General features: G+C 40.8%; 1 protein-coding gene across 3 annotated transcripts in view; it reads left to right on the top strand.

The window, feature by feature from the left end:
* TMEM131 (transmembrane protein 131) overlaps positions 1 to 21,410 on the top strand; it is a 170,836-nt gene that overhangs the window by 92,015 nt on the left and 57,411 nt on the right. For all 3 annotated transcript variants that reach the window (XM_033100884.1, XM_033100887.1, XM_033100885.1), the window contains 7 exons: positions 1,511 to 1,627; positions 3,785 to 3,907; positions 8,140 to 8,220; positions 10,592 to 10,742; positions 10,831 to 10,887; positions 11,929 to 11,990; positions 19,616 to 19,724. In XM_033100884.1, coding sequence (XP_032956775.1) covers positions 1,511 to 1,627; positions 3,785 to 3,907; positions 8,140 to 8,220; positions 10,592 to 10,742; positions 10,831 to 10,887; positions 11,929 to 11,990; positions 19,616 to 19,724 — 700 coding nt within the window. The remainder of the gene's footprint in view (positions 1 to 1,510; positions 1,628 to 3,784; positions 3,908 to 8,139; positions 8,221 to 10,591; positions 10,743 to 10,830; positions 10,888 to 11,928; positions 11,991 to 19,615; positions 19,725 to 21,410) is intronic.

The following is a 21,410-nucleotide window of genomic DNA, read 5'->3' as shown; positions in this document are numbered from 1 at the left end:
ATATTCCTTTGTCATCCTTCTTATGTGTAAAGGGCATATAATGGTATCCACATTTCAGTTTCCTATATTTTTGTCTTCTTCCTTTTTATTCTTGGTCATTCTCTCTAGGGTTTTATAAGTTTTATGGACCTTTTCGAAGCATTAACTTTTGGTTCTATTGATTTTTTTTCTATTTTTTCAGTTTTCTATTTCATTTCTATTATTTGCTTCCTTTTGTGTATTTTGGGTTTAATTTACTCTTTTTCTAGTTTTTTAAGGTGGAAACATATTGATTCGGGACATTTGTTTTCAAAATAAGCATGTAATACTGTAAATTTCCCTCCAAGTAGTGCTTTACTTGCAGCCAACAAATTTTGGTATGTTTTCATTTGCTGTTGATTCAAAGTATTTTACAATTTCCCTTGTGACTACTTTGAGCAATGGTTCTTTAGAAGGTGATGTTTCATTTCAAACTATTTATGGATTTACCAGGTATGTCCCTATCACTGATTTTTGGCTCAGGTGTGACCTGCATGCAATGTCTACAGCTTCCGAGACTGCCTTCTCATTTTGACGCGTACTCGGCCTTTAGCAATGTTTCGGGGTTTTAGCTGAATTCATTTTACTGTCCTGTGTGGTAGCCTTATCTTACCATTCTCTGCGTGGGTGAGCCACTACTCACATCCCATCTCTCCTTGGAGATGCTTGTCTCGCCCTAGATTTGGGGCTGGTTGATACACAAACTTAGTGGTGGGTTCAAGAAAACTTGTTTTGTTGTTGTTGATAATGAAGGAGAAATGCTCTTTCCAGCTTTCTACATCCTAAGGTGAAGCCAGAAGTCTCAATGCCATGTATTTTGAGCTACACTTTGGGGGCTGTTTTAGAGTTCTAGCCATAAAAGCAGAATGAGAGAGGTTGATGACTTTACATACGAAATACATTTTAAGGCTTCATTGCAGACAGAACTGTAATCGCAGTCTTGAACTTTCGAGCAGCCCTATTGTTTTGTTGTAGTAGAATTTTATTTTGCTAACTACACTGACATTCTCAGTCTGCCCAACATAACACGAGTGAGTTCTTGCACGTACTGTCACCCCTGCTTTCTTTCCTAATGTAAGTTCCTGGCACATTTTGTGCCTTGTGTGAATGAGTGACGGGTCATGGGTTTGAGATCTGGGCTTATTGCTTCTTTGGAACAGTCAATTGCTGGTTAGTAGCATAGTACACTTCATTCCAGCAGTTGTTGAAGGAGCAGAATCCTGGGAGCCCAGGTGTTGTATGGGGGTTTTAGGTTGGTGATTGACAAAGATACATGACTGTCGACATCTAATCTGAAGACATCTTTTTTATTATTTCCCACTGCTAGATAGTTTGGCTGATTTAAAACTTAATCCTTTAGGAGGAAAAGCTAGTTTATTGAAATGATTCTAAGTTGTTTGTTTCAGAGGACTTTGGCTGTCTAATTGTAGTCAGCATGCTCTGATTCTTTTTGGTTACTAATTTAACTTGCTTTCTTGCTGTTCTTTTTCAGAAAATTCTTCCAGGAGGAAATACATCGTTCGATGTTGTTTTTCTTGCAAGAGTAGTAGGAAATGTAGAAAATACTTTATTTATTAACACATCTAATCATGGGGTATTTACCTACCAGGTAAGAACCAGAATTAAACCATTTATTTTGTAAAATACAGTCATTATCCCTGACCTATCATATCCCTGACCTTTTAAAAACTCTATTAAAAAACTCAGGGATAATAAAAAAAATGCAAGAGTTTAGACTTAGAGCATTTTTATACCTACTGTTGTGTCTGTCGATATCCCTGTTCAAATAGGACTATGATGTTAAACCTACAGCTAAAGTGGCAAAAGAATAGTAAAAAACATTTTTACACTGACTCAGTTTTTTTTACTTTTTGGACACTTGTAAAGCGTACTCAATAATAGTTTCAAGATTAAAACATACATACCTGCTTTTCTTAGTAAATATATTGTTTAACATTTTTTATAAACTTATTTCTATGTACAGTTATTGTTTAGGTTATTAATGAAACCTATTTTGTGAATGAAGATTTTTATAATGAAGGTTATCAAGATGATTACGAATAATTGTTTATGGCACTATTCTCCATACGTTACATGCACTTCTGCCTGTGTTGTAGGTACTGTTATTATCAGTCTTTTAGAAAGGAAGGTGAAGCTTATAAAGGTTAAATAATTTGCCCAAATCATGCTACCAGTAGGTTGGTGAGCAGGTATTGAAACCCATGTCTTTGTAAGTAGAGACCATCCTGTTAACCACTGCACTCTGCCCATGGAACACAGCTGTCTCAGTGTCTTACTTGACATTTTTTTACTTTTGTTTTTGAACATTTCTTCTCCAGCGCCCAGAACACTTCCTGTATTTTGAAAATTAGTGTCAGAGTAAACATTCCATTTTAGTTATAAGTATATCTTGTGCTTATTTAATGTGAATCAGTCTTTAATGGTTGTTTAGTGGCAGTCGGTCACCTTTGGAAGACCTGTATAGGTGACTGACTGTGGCGCTGTGTGGTGACACTCACCTAACACACACTTGCTGAGTAAATGAAGGCTGTCCTAAGAATATGAAGACCTTTGCCCTGCAGAGGCACCCCAATGACCTCGGTCATCATAGCCAGTCTGGACTACCTGAGGGTTGTGATCAGGTCGTTCTCACAGTAAGCCTCAGTTCCCCTAACTGTATATCAGGTCTGTCTCCCTCTCTCCTGTCCGCTGGCATCTTCTAAGCTGTCATCACCTGTCACTAGATTACACAATGGCCTTCTAACTGGCCTTCCCCTCCTCCCCAATCCCCCACAGCCCATCATTCACTCTGTAGTCAGGGTGATCTCCTTGGAACCTGAATCAGATCTAGTCAACTTCCCCATGTAAATCCTTATGTTTCCCCATTGCTCCTCGAGCAAAATGTAAACTTCCGACCAAGACCAACAAGGGTCTGAGACCTAACTCCCATTGGATCTCCTACCGCCTCCCTTGTGACTGCTCTTCACCTTCTTCCTGCTCTTCAAACAAGCCATTTGCGTGTACGCTTCCCCTTGTCTGCATCCATCTTTCAGGTGGCAACAGCTCACGTCACCTCCCCAGAGAAGACTACCCTGGCCACCCTCTAAAAGAATATTCCGTTCTCCCTCCCAGCAGTTACTCTGTATCATATTGCCCACTTCTTAAAACCTTTTTTTGTTGTTATCTAGTCTGCCCCTCATACTAGAACTTAAGTTCCTAGCACATCGCAGGCACTTAATAAATGTTTGTTGTTTGGGGGACCGCTCACCCTGTGTGCCCGACCGTGCGCCTTCCCTCCCGTGTGGGGATGCCCTGGGCCTGGGCTTCTTATTTGGGAGACCATCTGAGCCCCAGGTCCATCTTCTGAGAGTTTGAGTAGGGAAATCTTTTTTTTTTTTTAAGTTTCAGGTGCACAAAACAAAGTAGTAGACCTTTATCGTTTATATCCTTCGCACTGTGAGTAGGGAAATGTTTTGGTTCTCCGTTTTCTCCCCCTGTCTGTCCCGTGACTTCATGGAGCACGGGTATCATTTTAATTTCCAGTGTGTTACAGGAATCATTTGAAATGCGCATATATGTATAGACATCTATATATTACATATGCAGCCAAATCACATACAGGAACTACACAGGGACTCTTTTTAAAGGCAGTTAAGATTTTTTTCATCTAAATGAGACTCACCAGTGTTCCCCAAATCAATCAGTTATAATTGTAAAAAAAGTTATAAAAGCAACTCAAATTGCCCCTTGTTCTTCTCTGAAACAGGTATTTGGTGTTGGAGTTCCGAATCCTTACCGCCTGAGGCCGTTCCTTGGGGCCAGAGTCCCTGTGAATGGCAGTTTCTCACCTATAATCAACATACACAACCCTCACAGTGAGCCTCTGCAGGTGAGTCCACGATGGCGGTTCTGAGTAAGCGTCCTGTGATGGGAAGTAAAGCTTAGCATTCCGTCTTAGTTCATTGGGATCTTCAGGACTGTTTAAATAACGGGCTTCTAAAGCTGTATTGAAGGGGGTGTTCTTTTAATGCATCCTGCTGTGGTCTGGATTCTGGACTACTGAATTTTGGGAACCATTTTTAAAACAATTATGGCTTTTCTGGCGTTATAGTTTAGGTAACTCTATTAATTTAAGAAGAGTTTTTGGCTACATTAGGCTGCTTCTTTTCTTGCCTGTAAGCTCTTTCTGGTCCAATGTAAATTTTTAAAAACATAGTTTGTACTGTTTCTGATAATAATACATTTTTGGTGTTGAGAGCCTGGAAATTGAAATACAAGGGAAGGGTAACAGAATCATGATGAAAAGCAGACTTACTTTTTATTTAAAAAATCCAGCTCCTTATCTTACCCAGTCTTTTAGCAGTAATTGTTTTCAAATTAGAAATCCCTGACCATAGTTCCTGTCTCTTCCGCTGTGGGCATGGCTGGTGTCACTCTTTTAGACGTTTTCCATAACCCCACCCACATCCCCAGTGACTTCCAGCTATATATAGGCTCCAGCTATAGCATCTAGTTATGTTGTCTGTGTTGGGAGGAGAGATGGGTGCTTTCCCAAATGGTCCCTAATACCCACACCCAGGGCCCCCGAGTTCTTTAGGACCAACACTGCAGGAAGTTACGTAGCTTGAAAATAAGCGATGGAGGGAAATGCTATATATTGTGGTAAACTGTGGCAGCCAAAATGGGTTTTGTCATCCTAGAACCTCTGGTAGAAAACTCATTAACAATGAAAGGGGAAATGAGGAGGAACAGGAGATTTGCAGAAACTGACTTGTGAAATGCGTAGGAATTGTATGCTAAAGTAGCACTAACGAGGTTTCTCCCAACACATTGGATGAGGATAGCTACTAATAAAAATACTCTGCCAAAATTCACATTGTTTTTAGTTAGATGTCATCATCACAAAAGAGGGAAGGCTCTGTGTCCTACTTTTACAAGTGAAGTGTTCCGCTTCTCATCACTGTCATTTGTGTCCTTTTGCTCCTTTGGTTAATGGTGTATTTTCCCTCTTCTGGCTAACTTTTATTACAGATCTATGCAGAAACCGCATAAATTCTTGCTACATTTTTTTTAATACTATTTTCAGTCAAAGACGTAAAAAAACGTGTTCTTCATTCTGTCAGACCCACTGCATGAGTTGACGTACTGCGGTAGCTGCGACAGCCGTGGGGCAGAGCCTCAGTGCTTCTTCTGTGTGGTGGCCAGACCAGACTCAGGAGCCACTTCCTGCTGGAAAGATGGGCTCACAGACTCAGCAAGGGGGGACAACCTACAGTTGTTCCAGTGGCCTTACCATCTGTGCCTTCTCTCCTCAGCTTTAGAGTCACCAGGCTATTGACTAGAACGATTTATCGCTCTGAGTTCAATACTGATTTTTTTGTTGTTGTTCATCTAGTCTCTTTCCAGTTATATATAACATTTTAATTCAAGAATATTTAACACAAATGAACTTTTCACCAACACACAGGAGAGTAAATAGAAAACCAGTTGCCCTCTTAATAACCAGTGTAGAATATCGGGAAAATATTCTTTTTGAGGGAAAATATATTTATCCAAATGCCTACTTGATAGCTTTTTTTTTTTATTGGGGCATAATTGACATACAACATTATATTAAGTTAGTCTCAGGTGTACAGTATAATGATTCAGTATTTGTATATATGGGGACATGGTCACCACAATAAGTCTAGTTACCGTCCATCACCGCACATAGTTACACATTTTTTCTTGTGATAAGAACTTTTAATATCTACTCTTAGCAACTTTCAAATATGGAAAACAGTATTGTTAACTGTAGTCACCACGCTGTACCTTGCATCCCCATGACTTATTTATTTAATAACTGGAAGTTTGTATGGAAGGCACTTTTCACCTGATAGTCCTATAATGTATCATACTGTCATTAATCTTGTCCTTAAATTTAAGAAAATACTGTAAAGCAAGAAATCGCATCTCATTTGTTCATTATGCAACACAAATACATGAGTATTTTCTTCCTGGGGAAAAAAAATGTTAACAGTTCAACAAGTGTGAAGCAAAAGTCCCCTTGAACTTCCTACTTGCCAATCTAGCACTGTCCAGTAGACCTTTCTGCGATGGTTCGAAGTTTCCGTATCTGCTCTGTCCAGTACAGCAGCCACTAGCCACACGTGGCTGTTGAGCACTTGAATTTGTGGCTATGGTGGCTGAGGAACTGAACATTTCATTTTATTTAATTTCAGTTTATTTAAACTTCAGTGAGCACATGTCGCTGGTAACCGTTGTGTTAGCACGGCTCCAGCCCCTCGGCTTTCTCACAGAGCCCCTCACGTGACCTTGCGTGTGTCACGTCCAGCCTTCCTGTGCGTGTGCATGCGTATAGGGAGGCACACGGAAGTAGACATTCTTTGTGGGAATTTTTAACGTAAGTTCTGTATAGATTGTTGGATTTCTTTTCTCCTAAACTTTACTAATTTCAGATAAATAGCACTGGACTAAAAATCAGGAATGTGTCACGTACTTAGTTTTAATGTAATCTTTCCTTTGATTTTATAATTTAGCCTCTTTCTGTCCCTATTTCCTTACTTATTTCCTATTATCAGTGTCTACCTTTCAGTCTTCTGTTTCCAAACATTGTTATGCTTGTTTCCTTAATACTTTGGAAGGTTAAATGAAATAATATGTGATGTCTTTTGGCTTTTCAGAAAAAGTTCCATAATTACCCCGTCAGTTAAGGTGCTATTACTATTAATATCACGGGTATTTAGGGGAACACTGTACGAAATTGGAAGGCAAGTAATAATACTGAGAAAATCTTAGCTCATTCATCTCCACCCAGTGCTTCTCTTACACCACACACACTGAAAATCTTCAAGCTTATACTAAAATATTGCTGTTTTTCCTGCTTTGTCCTTTTTTATGTACACCTGGAAGACTTTCGTGATGAAACAAGTGAAGGTTTTCCGCCCATTCTCTTATTACTTCACCCCCAAAATTGCACTTAATTAAATACATTATTTCTTATTAAGAGATAGAGTCACCTGCATTTATAAGAAAGTCTCCAGCCATGTGACCCATTCAGTTCTTAGGTCTGTACTTAAGAGAAAGGAAAGCAGATATCCAAACAGGCTTACACAATGCCACGTTCACAGCAGCTTTATCTGTAATGACCAAAACCTGGGAGTGGCCCAGATGGTCATTAGACGAATAGGTTAAAAGCTGTGGCATAGCCATTAAATCAAAAAGAAATGAACTATTAATACACACAACAACTTGATGGATCTCAAAATAATTACGCTGAATAAAAGTGGTCAGACACAAGAGTACAGACTGCGTTTTCATGTCTATAAAATTCTAGAAAATACAAACGAACCTAGAGTGTCCTAGAGTAGCTCAGTGGTTACCTGGGGATGGGAGGGGCATAGAAGGACCAGTGGGTTGCACAGGACATGAAACGGGGGTTTCGGGGGGCGGGGTGACAGGAATGTTTCCATCTTAATCACAGCGGTAGCTTCATGCCTGTGTACACAGGTCAGACTTCATCAGGTCGTACACTTTATGGTAGGTACATCAGTTACCCTCATTAAAGCTGTTAAAGCACGAGTGTAGGTACAGGCCACAGCGGTGTAGACGGTAGCTGTGATTTTGCCACCAGGGGGAATCAGATATTTTCAGACCATGTTAAAATGGTTGCGTGGGTCTCAGAATAACCTCTTCACTGTTTCTCAGTTATAGTAGTTGTTAGAGCTGCTGTAGATCTTGTTCTAAATGTGTGAGTAAAGAACACTTGTGTTGCTGTAAGAAATACAAAATTTGTATTTCTAAAATTTGATAATTTCCATAAAATAGTGTATGTGTCCTATGGATGGATTTTCTAAAATCCAGTCTCTGAGACAACTACACTGTTTCTAAGTTTAATATTTCAAAGTTACCTTGTTTTCGTTAGAAATACCACCATTGCTTACACATAATGGGCCACTGACTGGTGATATCACATGATATTATCCTACATTTGTATCTGTAAATGTGTTTACATTTTTCGTGGTAAACAATTCGGGTGTCAGATTTATTTCTGTATAACAGCAATCACGTGTATAGAGAATATAGTTTTGAACTTAACCATCAGATGCTCTTTTGTCACAGGTTGTAGAAATGTATTCTAGTGGAGGTGATCTCCATCTAGAACTTCCAACGGGTCAACAAGGAGGCACCAGAAAACTGTGGGTGAGTGCTAACACGTTTCTTTCACATGTGGCCACACCAGAAAATGCTTAACTCCTTATCACCTGAAGAAATATGGCTGACTTTTCCTTAATTATTGTCTTAACATTAAATTTACATAAAGTATATTTGAAAATTGGGTGAGAGAGTAAAAGAAAAGTTTTAAGTAGTAATTTCTAGAAAGATCAGTGAACAAAATTGGTGGGAGCTTTAACCCACTTGTGAGGAAAGGAAGAGATTTCAACTGTTCTTTCTTGGAATTACATTGGTGAAGTTGTCTCTGAATCTAATCGTTTATAATATGCTTTACACTGAGATTTAAAAACAAGAAAAAAACCTAACCTGTGGGAAGGATCCTTTCTATTTTTGAAGGTAGAGAATTGAGCATTCAGACTTATTCTTGGTAGAGGAAATGCCATTTGCGGAGGGAACATAGTCGAGCCCTTGTAATGACTTAGAAATGTTTAAATTCTTGGATGATCTACGTCATTCTTTAATATTGTTGAATATTTAATAATAGTTTGTGTCAGTGCATAGAGAGCCGCTTTTTTTTTGGAGAATGCTAGGAAATATTAACCAAATTAGTGAATATGTAGCAACTACCTTCTTTGTAAGGGTTCCTTCCATTGGAGAGGTGATTTTGGTGTGTGTGCTTCATGTTTTCTGCTATGCTTTAATCAGAGGGGAAAGACACAGCGAATGTGGTTCTTGTACTAAGGACACTCCCACTGCTGCCCAGCCGTTACTGGAGACACACTGACTGGACCACGACGAGTACGTCTGACGATCAGCATCTTTATGAACTACTCTGTTAAAACAAACACACATAGCCTCTTGAGTCTGTCTTCTGACCAGTCTCAACCAGGGAAGGGATGTGGAGGGGACATTTTTAGAATGTTGACTTCAACATTCAGAAACAAATTTGTTGGTGACTGGCTGACTACTACAATACAGAAACACACTAGCTGGTAGAAGTATGTAATGACAGTCCATTGATAACCTTTCACAAAATGTTTTACCATGAAATTATCTTATTATTTGAAAAGCCTTTTGGAGAAATAATGTTTAAAACAACGCTTCATAACATTAATTATACGCTATTAAATTTGTATTATATTTCTAGATAGAACTACAAACTGACTATGAAATATAATAGGTATCTAATAAACATAAGAGAATTCAGATTTCTAATTAGTTAAGAACTACCGTGTTTCCCTGAAAATAAGACCTAGCCGGACCCTCAGCTCTAATGCGACTTTTGGAGCAAAAATTAATATAAGACCCGGTCTTACTTTACTATAATATAAGACCAGGTCTTGTATACTGTAACATAAGACTGGGTCTTATATTAATTTTTGCTCCAAAAGACGCATTAGAGCTGAGGGTCCGGGTAGGTTCTTATTTTTGGGGAAACATGGTATGATGAATTGTAGCAGAGAAGCGTGATGTTTTAATATTCCCAGTGGCTACAAGAAAATATACAGTGATTCTTTTTCGTACAAAGTTAGAGTAAGAAAAATGTCAGTTGGCCTTGACTTCACCCAAAGTCCATTTTAGTGCATGAGAAAACCCAGAGATCCAAGTCAGCTCCCTAGAGATGAGTGAGCTGGATGAGTGGATGGTCCCTCTCTAGTGGCCCCAGGAGGGTTCTAATCACTGCTTTCCTACTTTGGGACTAAAAAGTTGAGAGTAGAGGTTAGTGAAAGCAGTAAAATCCAAAACACAGAGATATCCTAAAATATGCCAAAAGGTGGTACAGAGAAATTCTGGTGGTCCCAAGGAAGCCAGATTGTTTTAAAACCAGGAAAAGAATTACGCCTCAAAAAAACATGTTTGTCAGTGAGCCTTCCATCTAGTGCATGTGTGAGTGTTCTCTTGCTACAGACCTGAGAATTGATGCTCTCTTTTCCACATCTAGAGCCTTCCTGACCCAGTTGATAAACTTGGATTTGCTTGGAAAGCTTTGTTTTGTTAGGTTTTATGAAAATGAAGCAGTGTCTAAGCTCTCTGGTTATGATGTAAAGAAACTCCTATAGACTTCACAAAGCATTTCCCTCTGATGGTGACATTTATATTGGTTAGAGAACTTCAGGCCTGAATTATATCCCTATGCACCACCAGCACCTGAAAGAATCACTGATTTTATAGATTAATTCTACTTCTTAATGACGCCTTTGGAACTGACAATTCACGTTTTTCACATTTTTAACATCCTCCAAAATTGGAATGTGTGCTACAGTCAGTGAAATATACTTGTTTACTTAATGTACTTTTTCTTTCTAGTATATAAAATAGTGTCATCTTACTCAATAAACCATGGTGGTTTTGCAGCATTACAAAAGCTGTGCTACATTATGGTCTGTTAACTTGTCAGGAAATTCCTCCTTATGAAACTAAGGGAGTGATGAGAGCCAGCTTTTCATCCAGAGAAGCAGATAACCACACAGCCTTCATAAGAATAAAGACGAACGCTTCGGACAGCACTGAGTTCATCATTCTTCCTGTCGAGGTTGAGGTTACAACAGGTCAGTGGAAAACTGCAAGTTTGTTTGGTTTGTTTTCAATACATCTTACTCTGGCAAAGTGAAATATCATTGTTTTCTTTTTTTCAAGCTCCTGGAATTTATTCCTCAACAGAAATGTTAGATTTTGGTACACTGCGAACACAAGGTAAGAAAAGAGACCGTGTCTTTGTGGGTCTTAAAAAGAAAATCGCTGTTCATTGCTACATGGCTCTACTTCCCTCTACTGTAATCCAGCTTTGAAAGTGCTTTCTAGTGGGTTACATGACCTTGTAGAAATCTACTTTTGGGAAGCGAGAGCCCTTGCAGGTTATATGTACCCTATTCCTCTGGGGGATACCATCACTTACCAGATGGGGAAGCAAGGCCATGGGATAACTTAAGGGAAGTCTTCTAAACACAGGATTAGAGCAGGAGGTTGCCCAGTTTTGTAATCCAGTCTCTCACCTACTTCTAGATTTTTGTTTAGGTATGGATTATTCAATTGCATTATAATGGAATAATGTTAAAAACTTGTCCCAGGTAGTCAGAGAAAGAATTCACAATCTAAAGTTGAAAACAATCGAGTTAAGGATTTGTTAAGGAAAAAGTAACAGTACAGTTATGCTGGAACTACACGCATTTGAACTGCCCGGGTCCACGTACACGCAGATATTTTTCAGTAACTATGCAGTCGGCCCTCCGTCTCCCAGGTTTCGCATCCACAGAGTCAACCAACCCACAGGTCGAAAACAGTATTTTTGATCCGCGGTTGGGAATCCGCAGATGTGCAGGAGTGACTGTAGCCATTGTTCTAGGACATTTTATGTATCGAACTTGAGCCTCCGCAGGGGTCCTGGAACCAGCCCTGGTGGGTCCTGAAGGAGTGTCGTTAAGTTTCCAGAGAGTCAAAAGTTATACACAGATTTCCAACTATGGGGGGGTCGGCACCCCTACTCCCCATGGTGCTCAGGTGTCAATTGTACTTGAAATTTGGAATGTCTTTGGCCCATATGTAATTAAAATTTGGTTGTCTGGGATTAAAGACCCATTTTTGAAAATTAGATTCAGTTTTAATATAATTTCACATTGCACATTGTTAATTTTATTTCACATTCTAGAACAGATTTAATCTGATATTTAATATAGATTCTAACTTGCTATAAAACGCACCTTTTTAAGAAATATTTCTTTTTCTTAATTTTAACAGATCTACCAAAAGTTTTAAATCTTCATTTATTAAATTCAGGAACAAAAGATGTACCAATAACAGTAAGTTTTTACTTATTTTTTTCCTAATTTATATATCCTTTGTTTTTAAACTTATGACAGAGTTAAAAACAATTGAACTTTTGCTGTAATGGAATTCATTTTGTGGTGATCTGGTGACACTTTGGTTCTGAGTGTGATGTGAGAAACTGTTCTGCCTCTAACCACCCGATTTTAAGGATGAGAAAGGAACATAGAGGATCTTCTCCAAGCTGAGTTTGAACCGAAGTTCATGAGGTTCCTGTTCAGGCAGAATCGTATGAGAGGCCTCTGGGAGAATTCTGGTGGATAGATTCCTAGGATCTGTGTGCCCTGTGCAAAGAAAAACAGGTTATACTGTGTTTCCCCGGAAGTAGGACCTAGCCAGACCATCAGCTCTAATGTGTCTTTTGGAGCAAAAATTAACTTAAGACCCACCCGGTCTTATTTTACTATCAGACCGGTCTTACATTAATTTTTGCTCCAAAAGACAAATTTGCTCCAAAAGATGGTCCAGCTAGGTCTTATTTTCGGGGAAACACGGTAGGATTCTATCAGGTTAGGTCGTTAGACTTAGTGTATGAAGCAAGAAGTAAAAAGAGAGAAAGAAAACACTCAGAGGTGTTGGGAAGAGAAACCATGAAGCCAGGAAGGATGGTGGGTAAGGGTGTGCTGTTAACGTTAGTCGTAAGCGCTGTGTCCAGCTGGCAGCTGTGGTAGTTAACCTAGATTGCGTACTGGAAACCGGGGTCCCCCTCTTCCTCTCACACATACAGGTAGGTGGCTTTTATGCCTTAGTGGAATTAGGGTGCCATAAGATGGTTTTAGGCAAAAAAAAAAATAAAGACAGGGATATCTAAATTTGGGTTAGCTACAACCTCGACCCCTACTGAGGTCCCCAAAGTACATTCAGAGGGAATCGTGGAGGAGGAAAGCAGTACATTTTTATTATAACCTGTGCTGATCAGAAACCCAAATTCAGGGAACTGATAAAATGAGCAACCGACCGGGCTTCAGACTTCATCGGGGGCCTTTGTCCGTCCGCAGCCAAACCCAGAGTTACCAGCAGGCGGCGCAGTAGAGACCAGAGAGAGGAGAGCAGACGGAGCGCAGTGAGGCAGCCCAGAGGCCCTCACCGCACGCAACCGCGTTTTAATGCAGTAACCTTGCTCACTAGTGGGCTGAGTCCGGGGGGTGCTCTGTTAGGTGGGAGAATTGAGCAGGCGATAGGGGAGTGAGGGCTGGAACTCTCCCACCTGGAGTCCTGCCCTCCACTGCCATGCTCCTCTTGGGGTCCCCAGAGGCCTGAGACCCTTCCACAGATGAAAAGGAACAGCTGCTTTGACCTGGCCAGCCTAGTACCATGGAAACAAAACCCCAAAGCAGTGAACAGCAGCAGCATTGTCTCTTGTTCTTACCTTTCTTAACAGTAAACTTAGTCTATAGATTTCTCTGTGCTTGCTTTCAAAAATATATTCATCTTTTTATTTGTTGACTTGATTATTTTCTTTAAATTCAGTCTTTTGAATGATTATCATGGAAATTTCTATGGAATGAAACTCTTCGTGTTGTCCAGTAGTGACCTTTTACATAAGGAAATACTACAGTGAATATTTCTGTTGTGCAGTTTCTTTGTAATTACTATTTATAGCAATAATTATATTTTTCTAAAAATATATGCATAATGCTGATTGTTATTACTACATTGAGGGTTAGTGATTGGTTTTGGCTCTTTAATCTGTATTGAAATTTTCATGAGTCTATAGAAAAATGAGCAAAATAACAATATAAATGTTTATAAAAATATGAGTGTGTGTATGTTAATATAAAGTTATAAACATCCTTTCAGGAGAGGGACTATTCTGCGATAATGTACTTATTTCTTTCTTTGATGTTAAAATATCCATTATTTTATGACTAAAAGTAGTAGGGGGTTGTTTGTATAGAATGAATTGGGAAGTGTGTGAAGGAAACTTTGCGGTCAACTCTTCTTTAAGGTGCTCGGGGAGTCATCCCTCAGGCCATCTGGGCCCAGGCTTTGCGTGTGGGAAGTTTTAAAATTACTACCTCAGTCTCTTTGCTTGTTTCAGGTCTATTCAGATTTTCTGTTTCTTCTCGAATCAGTGTCGGTGTTTATGTCTTTTCTAGGAATTTTTTCATTTCATCTGAGTTATCTAATTTGTTGGCATATCATTGTTAATAGTATTTTCTCATAATCTTTTTTTTTCCTGTGAGATAAGTAGTAATGTTCTTTCATCCTTAATTTTAGTAATTTGAGTCTTGTCTATATTTAAAATAACATTTTGTTCAGTCTAACTACAAGTTTGTCAATTATGCTGATTCAAAGAACTAACTTTTGGTTTTATTAATTGTCTGTATTACTTTTCTTTGACATTAAAATATTCCTTATTTTATGAATAAAGGTAGTAGATAGTAGGGAATTCTCCTTCCCCTGCCACCCACATCCTTATTTTTACAAAAGAAACCTTAGAAAATCTCTGTTGGACTCCCCTCCACAAGCATAAACACACACACACACACACACTCTCTCTCTCTCTCTCTCTCTCTCTCTCTCTCTCTCTCTCTCTCTCTCTCTCTCTCTAGATTTTACCAGTAGGTGAACTGCAGAGACCTAAGAATCACTGCTCTGTTACCATTTTAAAAATCTCACTTTTTACCCAGAGTTGTGATTGTTTTTGTTCGAAGTTTTCTAGTTTAGTATATCGGAGTTTCCTGTAGTGGATTGTAACTCTTCTGCCAGATTTGCCCGGGTTGCTTTGGCCATAACCTACTTCTTGGATGTTGGGTTTCTTCAGCCTGTTGGCTGCCTGGAGCACGTCTCCCTGCATACGTGGCGATGACGCATGTACGCGTGTGCACTCCCCCTCCCAGCCCTTCTCCTCCACGTCAGGTCACTGAACTCCATAAAGGCCCCGGCCGAGATGCCTCTGCAGCTGTGGACCGCAGTGTCTGGCTGGAGGACAGACGCTGGCTGTGGGTGGACACCCTACCCTTGCCTCAGCTGGAGATGTCATGTGGCTTGTGATTCTTGCGTGTTGTGCATGCTGTGTGTCCCTGATTTCTCCAGTCTGTGGGAGGCCGTTGCACAGAACAGGGTCAGAATGGGGACTTTTGTACTTGTTGGACAGACTTCAGGCCTGCAGTCGCTTCTCCAAATGGGAGGGTTTAGAGGTTCAGTGGGCAAGTGCCTCCTTTACGTAGCACAAGTGGTCTGGTCTAGCTTTTTGCATACACGGAATGGATGGCAGTGAATGTCTTTTTCAGTAAACATTTTCTAGGAAAACGAAATTAGCAACTAATCCTAAGACTGTGAATGAAAAGAAATGTAGTATTCAATGTCTTTGTGACAGGGAATGAAATAGGCCCACTTTCCTCTCTTATTTGCTCTCCTGTGGGTCAGACGCCATGCGAGGTGATTTTGTACATGGATTCCCTTATTTCACAGCAGCCCTATAAGGTGCACACAGCCTAGTTTTCAAAATAGGGAAAATGAGTCAGAGCTTTTCAAGGGGCTTACTCAACTATAAAAACTCCAAAGTTACATGACAGTATATTAGGTATATAGTGACAATCCAATCTTTATGAATATATCATTTTAATTTTCATTCAATATTTCAATTAAAAACCTACTGATCTATGTATGTGTCTGTATATCTACATCTGCAGCTACCTATGTCTGTATTTTTTTCTATTATCTAAAGCCTACACCCAGCCAGAGTTTGGGTAGTTTTATCTTATTTCCTCATTCATTCATCCCTTTCTTTAATAAATATTTAATGAGCATCAATTACATGCCACCTCCTGTGCTAAGTACTGAGAACCCAGCAGTGAATCAGACAGCCAAGGTTTTACGGCATCATGTTTTGTGAAAGACATAAACCACGGCGTGTGAGTGGCGGAGGGAGTGGTTTAGATAGGATCGTCTGAGCAGCTGCCAGTTGAAGACATAACTAAGGACTAGGAGGTAGGCAGAAAGTGGTGACAAGTGTCCCCAGCTCCAGGAGCTGAGCGTGAGGCAAGGGCGGCTTCAGTGGTGGTGAGAGACAGCAGCTGAGGTGAAAGGTCAGGGCTGGAGAGTCACGCCTGCCGCCTGGGGCTAGGGACCAGTTTAGGTGTTATTGTAAGTGCAGCGGGGATCACAGAATTTGAAGCATTTTTGTTGTGAAAAGCCACTGGAGCCGCTTTGTGGAACGAACCACAGAAAGTTAGAACTCTGTTGCAGTGGTCCATGTGAGGTGCTTCTCGCCTCCCCAGCCTGGGGACGTGCCATCTGCCCTGGAAACCGAGTTATAAGAGCCCCCTAAGGCTTCTCCTGTCTTCTGTACAATAAGCCAGACTTAGAGATGGATGGATGTTAGGAGGGCCTCGGCCTTCCTCCTCTTTGTCACAAATGCGTAGCTTGCCTAAAGCTGGAGGTTTCAGATTTCCCTTCAGGAATTCAGTCTCTTCATCTTTCTAGACGGAGGACTGCTAAAGCAAGCAACTCCAAATACAGGTGCCTCGCCTGGTAGTGTGGCAAGGTGCACAGGTCCAGGCCTTCCTGGTGTTTATCGTCTATGGTGCAACTTCGAGGATGGCTGTAAAACTACTCTATTTGTTTCACCAGTATCAGCTTGATAAGAGCTGCAGCAAATTTGTGCAGCTGTTTTGTACAGTTGTGCACTGAAAAGTGATTTTCCTTGTTTGCTCAAATGCTTTTGTTAGTCGTTTCCAGAAATGCCGGGCCCTGGGGCTCCCTCCGCAGTTACTGCACACTAGTCAGGTATGAGTGTCGTGGGAAAATGCTGGCACCATGTTTAGAACATGTGAAAGCGGCCTTTCCTAGGGATCTCCCCACATTGTTTCCGCTTCTTGATTATCTTTAAGCAGCACTTAGTGACTCATACTGAAACCGACATTAGTATATAAATATGTTTATTACAAGTTAAAGATTATGCATTATTTTTCATTTAAAGCCACCAGAACGAGCCAACTATTTAAGTATTTTGTTTTGCATTGATTTTGTTTCCTAGCTTTTCTGTTACAGAAAATGGGTTTTAACTAATTTTGGGTGTTTTTATAATGGTAATACGTGAACATTTCAGACTATTTGTGTAAAATGAGTCAGTTGACTGTTTACTATTGGTGCAGCGTGTTTTAAGGTAATGATATAGAATTAAAATTTCCCTCTGGTAAGGAAAATCTTAAAATCATGTGAGAAAACCATTCCCTCAGCTTGCCTAAGCTCTTACTACGTGCAGTGATTGTATTTTAATAAGTACCAGTGTTTAGCTCTTTCCGGCATGGCGCTGTGCAGGGTGAGAACATTCCAGAAGTGCTGTGGTGGTCACTGCCACGCAGTCTTTGGGCATGTCTGAGCCGTCAGGGTCACGCTGCGGCTGTCACAGCCCGCACAGCCGCGTCTTCTGTGCAGGCCCTTGTGCAGTCCACAGCTTTTGAAGGTCTCCTCTCTGATAGTCTGGACCTCAGGATGGATGTCACTAGTTTAAACAAACAGCAAAATTAATTGAATCACAACATTTTGTAGGTTGATGGACTCTTAGAAAACACCTACTCTAGTCCCCGAGGGTTTTACAGGAGGAACAGCTCAGCCCAGAGTGGCTGGGCAGCTTGCGCAAGCTCACGCTCCTGGGTAAATAGTTAAGACGCTCTTGCTGCGTAAACTGATCACTGCATTGTCACATGTGCATCTGTCCCGCTTCCCTCTCCTTCAGAAGTATTCGCAGGGCGGTATGGGATAAGGGAACAAATGAGACATTTTATCTGCCGGTTCACACTGCTTTGAACACACACGTGCATACACACACACATACCCCTTGAAGGAATGAAGATCTGTACTTTTTAAGTGGTTGCTGGTACCAGCAAGCTTCCTGATAATAAATACATTGTAATAAATACATATCTGTTAGAGATCCAGAAGCACGTGAGGAGGAGTTCTCAGACAGGGAGGAAGAAGAATCAAGTGCAAGGCTGTGAGGACTTGGGGCACAGAAACCTGCAGAGCCTTCCAAGGCCACGATTCCAGGCCCAGCTAGACCTGCACACGGCCCCGGGCTGGCCAGCAGTGGGCAGGGGGAGCAGCTCTGCCCTTGGTGGGAACAGGCAGTATCTGTAGTCCCTGTGCAAAACCGGAGTCCTTCCCTGGGCTCCAGGCAGTGCAAAAGGGACACCTTTTCTTCACACTCTTCTCAGGTACTTCTTGTGCCTTCAAGGACCTGCGCTTTGTACAGTGCAGGCCCATCCCACCTTTATGAGAGCAGAGGGGCGGGGGCGGGGAGCCAGGGCTGTTGTGACCTGCAGGGACCTGAGTGCCCATGTTGGCACACGTGCCTGAGACTGTCAGAGGGACAAACGTTCTCAGGGGAACTCCAGCCTTTGGCAACAAGTGTATAAACCCCTGAACATTCCACAAAAACCCTCGATGGGTTTTGAGACCAAAGTAAGATTGAGGTGAAATTCTAAAGGAAAATTTTTGATCAAGATTTGTGGGCAGCACCCCAGTTTCACATACATGTTTGGGCAGTGGGGTGCTGGTGCAGGAGGGTGCTGGAAACTCCAGGACAGTGGGCTTCCAGTTCTGCCTCCCAGGGCCGGGCTGTGGAAACGTCACTCAGTGCTGCGCGGTCCTCCTCCCCTGTGAGCAGGGGGACAGGCGGTGGGGGGGCTTTAAAGGCCCTTCCAAGGAAAAACGTGTCGTGTCCGTGAGGATCATCGACGAAGCAATTCTGCGCTTAAAAATGTATTTACTTTTTAAACTTGCTGGAAGAGTGTAAGCTTTTACTGTTTGTTTTTTGTTTTGTTTTGCTTTTGGTTACTTTAGGTTTGTTTTTTAATGGGAACACCGTGTGTATTAAGTTTAAAGAGTTCTGACCTCTTCCAGTTGCACACCTGCGGTGGCCTCACTGCTCGTCCCACAGCTGGGAGCGTCATGGGGGAGCCCACTCGCACCGCGCCCTGCATAGAGAGGACCCGTTAGAAGTGACTGCAGCGCAGTCGTGGCTCCCAAGTTCCCGGTCCCTTTCATCTGCATAGAGCCAGGTGTCACCCTCAGTACTGGGATTTCTGTAAGAGGGACCTTACCGTACCATCGTCATGTCTCCTCCTCTTACATGGGAATTAGGCAGCCATTTGGGAAATAAATGCCTCTTTTTCTGTTTGAGGTACTGACACCCACTGTACTGGTTTGTCTTCAGATTTTTATGCTCACTTATCATACATTTTTCTTCTGGTCATTTTATTTCATAAAGATATTCTAATGAAATTAATTGGAAGTTTTATTAGTTTGGCCTATTTCATTTAAAGGGACCACATAAAGTTAAACTTTCCAAATTTTGATTCCGCCTGCCTTTTCCAGTACACGTTCCAGTGTAATATAACTGAATCACTAGACTAACCTTTAACGCTGCGTTAATTGATTTCAGGATTTTTTTCAAAATGTGTCAGAAATCCACAAAAACCCAAAAAGTTGATATTTTCACTATTTTATGCATTTGATAATAACAATTTGAGCTGCTTTGTATGTAAGCGACATTATAGTTATGTATAAAAGTTTTGGATATTCATTCGGATATATCTGACCATCAAGGCAAGAGGGCTAAAACAGTGCTACGTATTTTTTTCTCTTTCAGAGTGTTCGACCTACACCACAAAATGATGCTATAACGGTACACTTTAAACCAACTACCTTAAAAGCTTCAGAAAGTAAATATACCAAAGTTGCAAGTATTAGTTTTGATGGTAAGTATTCACCTTTTTCTGTCTAATATAGTGGCTTATTTTGATAAACTACACAGCACCTAAGTCAACATCTTAATATAGAAATCCAGACCATTTTACAGTCAGATTTTATATAGCTTAGGTTGGTTTTTCTTGTAAACCATCACAAATTCTCGATTGTTTCATGAAAGAAAATATAACTTCATAAACCTAAATTAATACTGGCAAATACACTGGATTGGAATTAAATTTTTGTAATCTGGGCTCTTCCACATACATTCCAGTTATGCTTTGCCTTCATTATGAAGTCATTCATTTTTGTAATTGGGTGATAATATACATTTGAATTTCGGAAGCATGTCTGAATTTGAGAGCAGGAATAATAAAGTATTGTCTGTAACATTTTCATATATTGTCTTTTATAAGCAAGGCAGATGATCCTGCCTAAGCTAAAATAATAGCCTTTATGATAGAATTGTCAAATTAGGTAAATATTATACTACATATTTTGATATTTGGAATGTTATTCCAGACTTTAACATATTTTAATACCTAGTATGTTTTTATTAATTTTTGCTCACTTTGCTGCAATATTTATTGTATTTGCTGTCACAAAATTTTTCAAATAATGGTTTAATAGTTGCTCAACTGTATATGTAACTAAATTTAATGAGAACGGAAACTCCAGATGGGGCTTTTGTCATCGGGGCCCACGCAGCTTACACTCTGGCTTCATGATAGAGCCACCTCTTCTCACAGTCCATGTTTTAAGGCTCAACTCCTCAGTAGATGACAGTGTTTGATCTCTGAGTGACCTGCAGGTAGCAGAACACTGGGACACTCTGCACTGTGTCTGAAAGAGAGCACCAGTGCTCACGGCTCACACGGGCTTCTCAGGGGCTGGGCCCCGGCTTCAGTCTTCATCCCATGAGCTCAGAGCACACCCCGAGCAAATCCAGATGAAATATGTGACATACTGTCATAATCCAGCTGCCAAGAGCTGGTATTGTTGAAGGTTTTGATGCCACACTTATTTCCAAGTCTGTGATAAATTGTCCTCTGTGTTGCTAAGATACCGCAGTCATGGCCTCCAGCGTCAGTCTCCGCATCAGCAGGTACACTCCTTGTCTTACCAAGGAACAGAGGGACCAGTAGGGAGTCCTGAGCCCTGAGAACACTTGGGGCCCACCCTCCCAGTAAGCCCAGGGAATGGCAGTGCACCCCAGCCATGTCTTTCCAGGCCCCCGCTCTTCCCTTCTCACTTCGGGACGGAACCCACTGAATGTTCCTTCTGGAGATGAATGAATGGCAGTCATGGAGGTTCTTCTGAGATCAGAGATTCTAAAAGAAGTGTTCTAAAGAAACTACGCAAAATTAAATACAGAGGCAAAGGGAAAACATCTTTTAAGCAAGTGCTACCTTCCTTAAAAGTGGTTGTTTTTATCAAGGGAGAATCCCTCATCTGACCCTGCCACCACCCCCGATTCCCACACACAGTACCACTAAAATTGCTGTGAAAATCACAGGACCTGTGTGTTTTATTTAACTTTTAGTGTTACCAGAATGCACCATCTGTATTAACGCTTCAGTGTTCACTTACCAAGCAAGCATCTTTCTCATCGAGTCAGTATTCATTGTGATTTTGGACTGAATTTTCTTGAGGTTTTTGAAAACTTCATTTACTAAACTATCATTAATGAGATACCA

Source organism: Rhinolophus ferrumequinum (genome assembly GCF_004115265.2).
Source record: "Rhinolophus ferrumequinum isolate MPI-CBG mRhiFer1 chromosome 13 unlocalized genomic scaffold, mRhiFer1_v1.p Super_scaffold_3, whole genome shotgun sequence".
Taxonomy (NCBI): domain Eukaryota; kingdom Metazoa; phylum Chordata; class Mammalia; order Chiroptera; family Rhinolophidae; genus Rhinolophus; species Rhinolophus ferrumequinum.
The sequence above is the reverse complement of the archived record's forward strand: the minus strand, read 5'-3'. Positions and strand labels throughout refer to the sequence as shown.